Raw genomic sequence first — 8,470 nt, 5'->3', positions numbered from 1 at the left:
CCAATCCGGAAAGCTCTTTTCGACGCGCACGCTCTCCACATTGAGCTATGCTCTATGTGGCCTTTTATTCAACCTCAAATTATGCCGTTTTCCCTCCGAATCACTAGATTTAGTTATTTTTTACTATTTATGGTAATATTTCGATTGTTAATTAGGAAAGTCAATTTAAATCCGATTTAGGCTGGATTTTTGGGAGATTGCTTATTTTATTTCGAATTTCAATTTAGAGTGATTTTCGGGATTTTGCTATTTTTGGCAAAATTCGAATAAAGACGATTTTTTTGCTATAACAGTCCGGCTTGTGGACTGCTTTTTGCATTGTTTGATTTTATAATATTTTATTAAACCCTAGAGACTTTTTTCTCTGGTTTTTGGGCGAATTTTCTCTTGTGAATCGTCTGTCGGAACTAGCCTACAGGATAATCACTATTCTGTCTGGCGTCAATCATTAACACTGATGTAATTATATAACAATGACATTTGACTTATCACAACTCAAACGCGACATATCTAAAGTGATTACGAGCAGTAATTATCAATATGAGAAAATCAGTTTGATGTTTCAAATTAAGATAATAAATGATATAAACAAATAAATGTCAACTAGAGAGGCGACAATAAAGTTATTCCTAAAGAAATATGTTAATTATAAGAGTAGATAATTGGACCATGAATTGATTTAGCAGAAAATTTAGTGAGAATAATATGTATGTGATATGGAAGCATTTCGCAGATTTGCTTAGAATGCGTTTTCATTTTTGCGAAACCCTTTTATTTCAATTGATTGATCGAAATTCATTGAAAGAAGATCCTTATATAGGTTTGAGTATGCACACTAATAACCTTTTGAGCTAGCTATTTAGTTATAATCAATGCTTTGTTCATAATGGACGAATGAGCTGTATGCAGCATGCCGGAAGAAACCGGCTTTGGATTCATTGAATTTGATTTGAATGGCATTTTGTTGTTTGGTAAATTGTTGTCTACATTTTCTGCATATGCTGTTGCAATATTTTACTTGGTAATTTCATAATTTAGATATGTTAGTTTTATTTTTGAAACAAAACCTTCTTTTAGTGACGTTTTAGTTTATATATTGCGTTGTATATAAATGTCACTAAACTTTTAGTGACATTTATGGACGCTGCTATAATGGGTGTGTTTACTATAGCGACGACCCATTACTTTAACAGCTTTTTAGTATTTCATATAGTTGTGTTCAACCAAAAAAACCGCTAAAGTGGCACGATTCCTTTTTCATTTGCCACTTTCAGCGGCATGCAATGAATTTGGTGGCGTTTGTTCATTAAAAAGCATTGTTATTGGAAATGATATAGTGGCATTTTTAATGGAATGCCACTAGGTGTTTGACAATTGTGTTGAAGAAGAACCGTTGCTAGATCTCGTTTCTTCAAGTGTCTTCACTTTTTGCTTGAATTTTGACCACCTATGCTTGCATAACTTTCATGTCTTTTATTAACTCAACAACTTATTTTGTAGATTATCATTGTGAAGAATCCTCTCAGAACTACTTCCTAAGTAGGTAGATGACGGTGTTCCTAATTTGATAACTTGATCTTGAGTCAAGTGAGGTGTGAACATTAATCCCACATCGGAAAGGAAATGGGAGGTTATGGAGTTAAATGGCGCTGCACATCCTATCAAACATGTCTTTTGGTAAGAGGTTAATGGCCCTATGATACTTGTATATATGTTCCTTTTTGATCCATTAACTTCTTCAATGAACATTTTCAATATCTCATATACAACCTAACCCCAATTTGGTGTAGGTAAACATACTATGTGATTGGAAGTTCCAACAAAACCTTTTGAGTCATTTGTTGTATAGAATTATATTTTTAGAAAATCGAAACAAATTAAATTAAGGTTTAAGGGTGAATGAAGCCCTCGAACTTTTGAGAAAAAAATCAATAGGGGCTGTTTGTTTGCCTCTTAATGGAACCATTCAGCATTCAGCACGTTTGTTTCGCACCTCTGAATGAATAAGTGTTGACTGATTCAGCATAGAAGTACATTTTGAATGATTCAGAGCTATTATCAAACAGCATGTCACATTTAGAGCTAATTCATACGGAGCCTCTGAATCATTCAACATTTGAATCATTCAGCGCTTAATCATTCTGAAGTAAACAAACAGCCCCTAAGCCTCTATTTTGTTGTACCAATTGAACCCTCGAACCAAGAAATCGAATCAATTCAGCTCTTGAACTGAGAAATTCAATTAATTCCATTGACCAATTTTAATCATCATGTGCTACTGCTTTTTTTTTTCTCTAAGATACAATTGTCATGTGGCACACTACAGTTTTATCACATGGCCTTTTCATTTTTTTAAAGAAAATTTCTAAAAATATATATATCAAAAGTAGATGATTTTTTAGAAATACCATGGAAATATCATGATGTGACATGTGCCATCAATTGATAAAAAATCATTAGACTTAACGGTTAACATTGATCAAAGGAGTAAATTGATGAAATTATTGAGTACATGGGTTTAATTGGGTGTAAAAATTTCAGAGGATTAATTGATTCCCCGGGGGAAAGTTCGAGGGTTCTAAATATGATTGATATAAATTTATATTATTTCGTGAGAAACTGAGAAAGCTGAAAAAATTCAAAGGTTTAATTTTTTTTCAGGTTACCCTTACCAAACAAAAACATGTTTTCTAGTATTATTGTTATTTTTACAATTTGTAGGAGAAAGCAAAAGAAAATAATCGTCATGCATTGATATGCCACCGACTGGAGTTCATGTAGTAAGGAACAAACGGGTTGGATTAGCTGCAACACCGTCTAGTGACTTCAGAAGAAGTCATCAGCGGTATGGTTCTAGTCTCTCCCAACAAGGTATACCGGTCTCAAATCATTTGAACATGGCTTTATATAGAAAGATCTTAGGACTGCCATAGGCAGTTAATAGAGATAAAAGATATTTATATAAATGTACTCAATGTTGTCCTGGCATGTTCGTAGGCATTACGTCTCGGTGCCAAAGAATAACTACACTAAGATGCAATGGATCTTTTCGGGTTTGTGTACACACACATATAAATATGTATTTGGCCTTATCTTACTTAGGTGAGAAAATATTTTGTGCCTTAGGCCTTGCATAGTGTATGTAATAATCTAGAGGCCAAGCCAAAGAAATGGGAAGATTCAGTAGGGCAGTACGTTACCTAAATTATGATCCTAGGATGATAAATTATTAAAGAAGTGTTGTTAAACATTGAAACTTTTAGGGGACTATCATGTGCATGTTTGTACAATCGACTTGCTTCTTTTGTTCCTACTTGCAAGCTCAAGTCGCTTTTGCCTCTTTTCTTAAAGTATTCTTTTGGTTCCGAAGTAGAGTTTATATGTTGTCGATGGTATTTCGTATATCGTACAAAGGGTTGTTTTGTTTGTGGAAATAGTATGCTTTAAAGCTTTTCAAACCAAGAAATGAATGTAATATTAGTATGACAGAAGTGAGAGTACTGCAAGTTTTATTGTACTCTTTGATTGCGAAAACTGCAGATAAAAGATGCCGAAAAGCCGACAATATGATTTGGAATCTATGCGCTATATATAAGGTTATATGATGTTAAAAGTCCTACCTTGGTTATGGTATTGCTAAGGGCGTTTGTTGCTGAAGTTTGTATGGGACGGTCCATAGATTGAGTACTATGCCTAGGGTTGGTGTAAGAGTTGGATACGAGTATTCTACTACTATACCTAGACGATTTCATCTAGGGTCGGTGTAAGAGTCGGATACGAGTATAATCGCACACTTTTATTTGTATTCGTGTATTCGACGGGTTTTACTCGTACTCATCTTCATATGTATCTGGCATGGATATATTGAAGAGAATGAAGAGTTTACATTACTTGGTAAATATGGTAGCAGTGTATGAAAGTATTAGTTGTAGCCAATAATGTATCTGTTTTCACTCAGCAAGTTAGACTACTGCAGGCTTTATTCACTAGCAATCCAAGTTTTCAGGTGCATTTGCTTATAGGGACGAATATTTGTATACATGTTGGTAAATATTTGTTATATTAAACATGAAAATATGATACCTAAATAGTGTATACTTACATTTTTTTTCGACGTTGAAAATAATAAATAATTTTTTTTAAAGTATTATATAAATTTTATTTAACCAAGCTTTAAAAGAATGCATTAAATTATCAAAGAATTAAATTCCTAAATCATTATACGAAAGAACTTGTGATATTATTTTATTAAAAGAATTTCCTAGATTCTAAAATAATCAAAACTTGGTCATTATTCGATCCCTATAGTTAACTACTAATTTTGAAATTAATCAAAACTTGTTTATAATAAACAAATATGAAGATGTCAACTATATTTATAAAATATCCACAATAATGTATACTATTTTTTTTAACAATGATAACTAAATTTAAATTTTATTAATGAAAATGATAGTTCAATCAAAATTACAACGTATTCAAGCATAGAGAGAAAAATGAGAATAATAGTTATCAAAAAGTTTATACATAAAATAAAAATATCAAATTAAAAAATAGGAAGGAAAACAAAATATTCCTTTGAGAATAACGTCCAATATAAAAAAAACCCAATATAATCTTCGTAAAAATTATGTCAATGTCGAACGAGACACTTTACGGACTGATAAAGGAGTGATGAGCGAACATTACATAATTATGATTATATCGACAAACAATCTTTTAACAAAAAAGGGATCTAACCATAAGTGATTACTGATAAACCAATCATAAAATAAATGTTGTGAGAGTTTTTATGAGAACACCAAAACGACTATGAAAGTATGCAAAAAAATTTATCGAAAATAATAAGAAATAACCCACAAAAACAAAAGAAAAATATTATAAAAAATGCGTTATATAAACAAAATTTTGTGCAAAATTAAAAATATTCAAGAAAAAAGGAAAATAAAAAACATGATATGAAAAAAAATTATTAACTATCAACAATGAATATTAGAATTAGTACAATAATAGATTAAAAAAATAAAAGGAAAAGAATGTATACTAATATTTTAAAAAGATTTAAAACATTCGAGAAAAAAACATCCTATAGATTTTTAAGTATTTGCAATAATTAGAATCTGTCTTATCATCCAGAAAGTCACGTGGAGAGTTCATAGGTCTCGATTTTGTGACTCATTATTTTTTTTATGTCGGGGAATAAGAATCCAAATAAAATCCAGGTTTAATTATGGTTTTAGTCCCTTTACTGTATTAAAATTATTGATTTTAATCCGTTTATTTAATTTGACATAGATTAGTCCCCTTCTTAAAGAATGTTCTTTAGTACATCTAAATTGACGACAATTCTAATTGCATGCTGTTAAAATGACATGGAATTATTTTCATTAGTTTTAAGCATTATGACGTGGATACTTTTATTAATTAAACATTGATTAGCCCCCTTAAAATGGTTAAATTTTAGTTTAGCTACTGTAAAGCTTAAAGATGCTCCCGTTAAATTTCAGTTTAGGCCCTTTAAAGTTTAATTTTCTTTAATTTTGATTGTGGAAATATTATATTTTGTCACCTCAAATGATAAAAATATAATTTGGTCCATTTAAAAATTATAATAATTTAAAATAATGATAACGTTTTATTTTTATCTTTTTTTGCCCCTCGTAAGAATAAAAATCATTATTTCAATTCTGATCGTATGATTAAATAACAATAAAAAAATCCAAGTCCCAGTTTCACAATAGCAAGTAATGGATCATTCTGAATTGGCAAAATTAAGGGAAAATGAATGCTAAGAATTTTTTCTTACAGTTTGATACTAAATTAAGGGAAAATTAAGGTAAAGTAGTCTGTAGATAAAGATAATTTTGGTAAAATCGTCAATAGCAGTGAACGATTTTATTTCATTTTTCTTACAGTTTGATTCTAAATTGTAAATAAATAAAAATAAAGAATTAAAATATTTTTTAAAAAATTTTAGACGCTTCATAAATTTATCATTTCATTTTTATTATAATATTTCATTTTAATTTCTATACTTTTAATTTTCATTCAATTTAATCTTCAAAATGTAAAAAGAATTCAAACAAAGTCGGCGTTTGTAGCTGACAACTTTATCAAATTAGGTTTCGATAACTTTGCACACACTATAAAAGCATCTATATTTTTTTAATTAATTTGATATCATCCTCAAAATCTTTAAAATTTTCCAACACTCCTTTCTGTCTGATTGAACCTGTCGAATTTAATCGGATTCAGAAATAGTGAAAGGACTAAAATCAGAATTAGACCTAAATATGGTACCTTAGGAAAAGTGGGACCGAGCAGCGAGTGGACGTGGATGAAAAGAAAGGGTCAAAGGTCAACAAAATCAAGGGCGGCTGATGTAACGGAGAAATCAACGGTGGAGTCTGTTACACAGAGAAACCACCTGGGAAAGGAAGAAAAAGAAAAGGACGAGTCAATTGAAAGTCAGAGAAAGACACTTATACCCCTTTTTCTCTCTTTAAAGCAACCTCCTTTACCTTTCAATCTCTCTCCAAATCTAATTCCGATGCTGTTTCGCGTTATAAATATTATTGAAACGAGACCTGCAGTTTCTCTTCTCTTGCTCTTTTGAGAGTTATGGCCGAGACTGAAAGCGAAGCGCGGCCGATGGAAGGGCATGAGGAAAAGCAAAACGACGATACAGGAGGAGGAGGAGGAGAGGAAGAAGTGGATGAGTTGGATGAAGAAGAGGAAAAGGAAGGAGTGAGTCGAGTTAATGAGTCGGACAAGGCTGAAGCGGCGCCGTCGAGTGATGCCGAGTTAAAAGGCTCGCAGTTGGAAACCCTAACGAATGATGATCGTCGTGAGGGTAAGGTTTTTTTAAGTGAAGAATTTCGTTAATTTCCCCCTATTTATTTAATGAAAATTCGCCGTGCGGTGATCTCTCAGGGTTGCAGGAGAATTCCACTTCGGAATCGAAGGAAGTTACTGAATCTAAGGTCAGGAGTTCACTCTTTAACTACTGTATTCTTTTCTAGACTTTCGTTTCTATTTCTTTTTCTTTTTTAATTCTGAAAACTTACGATTACGATGTTTTTATCGTTCTTACTTTTAATCTGTTTGGTTGAACTCTACACTTTTTGTTTATGTTTTTCTATGATTAGAAACTAAAATTAGAGTTGTCTATGGATGGTGTAGGGATCGATGACTTTGTTGCCTTAAACGTTTTTCCTTATATTCTATCTTTGCCTTTAAAGATAAAAAATATTATTAAATAAAGTTCTTTGCACTTGAAATAATGTGCTGAAGGCAACAGTGTTTCTCTGCTTCAGTAAATATTAAATTTCTTCTCATATGTTATTGATTGTAGTGTTGCACTGAATAGCCAACAAGGTCTTTTGGGAAATGAACGAGTTAAGGTCTTTGGAATTTGCAAGATTAAACATCTCACCTCTCTATATGGATATATGCATTCACATGAATTCACCAGCACCTTTGGTTTGTTAAAGTTGAATTATGGGATATATGAATGTGGTTGTTTCTCATGTCAAGTTTGCTCCTTTTTTCTAAAATCAAAGTTCCGTGTTTAGAAGCCAATTAAGACCTAATCTACTAAGGAGTTTTATACTTTTATCCTTTTTTCTTTTTCGTTGCAAATTTGTGGGTTATTGTTCATGAACTCAAGGGTCTAATTTATTTTTAATATAAAAGTGAATGCTAAAGGATAAAGTTTTATCAACTTCTATGTTAAATAGATGGATAAAGGATGCGGAAATCGTTTACCCAAAGATTCAATCATCCTTGTACCTTGTCAAAGCTTTTTCCAGTTATATCTTCAAATTTTGTTAACTTCAATCTTTTTGGTAATGATATATGTTGTCTTTCTAGTTAGATCATTGAGTGAGTTCTTCTAAACCATCAGAATGATGTGGAAGATCCGTGTGGTCATCTATTCCTCTAGGACCTTGACATCTTATCTCTTCTTTTTCTCCTAGGGAAAACAAACTTAAAAAAAATTGTAATATAAACGAGAAAGGACATATGTACCATTAACTCTTTCTGTGATTGAATTGTTCTTTCATTGAGTTATTTGTTAAATTTTCTTTAGGAGCAAGTTAAGATAGCCCACGAGGAAGTGCCTAATTTGGCTTTCCAGGATACAGAATCTCCCAAACAAAATCGGGTCCACGAATCTGTTTTGCCAGAACCATCACCAAGTTCTCCGAAACAAAATCTGCTCCAATTATCTGTTTTGCCAGAACCGTCACCAACTTCTCCGAAACAAAATCTGCTCCAGTTATCTGTTTTGCCAGAACCGTCACCAACTTCTCCGAAACAAAGTCATTCAGATCAGAAGTTTAATAGCTCATCCCTTGCAGAAGCAAACCAGCAATCCCCTTCTAATCTTAAAGTAGTACCCTTTGTTTCCAATGTGAAGACACCAGTGTCTGATGGTTACAATTGGCGGAAATATGGTCAGAAGCAA

General features: G+C 32.0%; 1 protein-coding gene across 1 annotated transcript; it reads left to right on the top strand.

The window, feature by feature from the left end:
* Positions 1-6,554: 6,554 nt before the first annotated feature.
* LOC120207757 (probable WRKY transcription factor 32) lies at positions 6,555-8,467 on the top strand (the record flags this gene model as incomplete). The annotated part of the gene is made up of 3 exons (XM_039207178.1): positions 6,555-6,853; positions 6,934-6,983; positions 8,093-8,467. Coding segments are annotated over exons 1-3 (657 nt in total), but the record flags the coding sequence as incomplete, so codon positions are not given.
* Between the last annotated feature and the right edge of the window lie 3 nt (positions 8,468-8,470).

This window comes from Hibiscus syriacus, unplaced genomic scaffold, assembly GCF_006381635.1.
Source record: "Hibiscus syriacus cultivar Baekdansim isolate YM2019G1 unplaced genomic scaffold, ASM638163v2 tig00015339_pilon, whole genome shotgun sequence".
Lineage (NCBI taxonomy): Eukaryota > Viridiplantae > Streptophyta > Magnoliopsida > Malvales > Malvaceae > Hibiscus > Hibiscus syriacus.
Note: the sequence above shows the minus strand (reverse complement) of the source record. Positions and strands in the feature narration are given on the sequence as shown.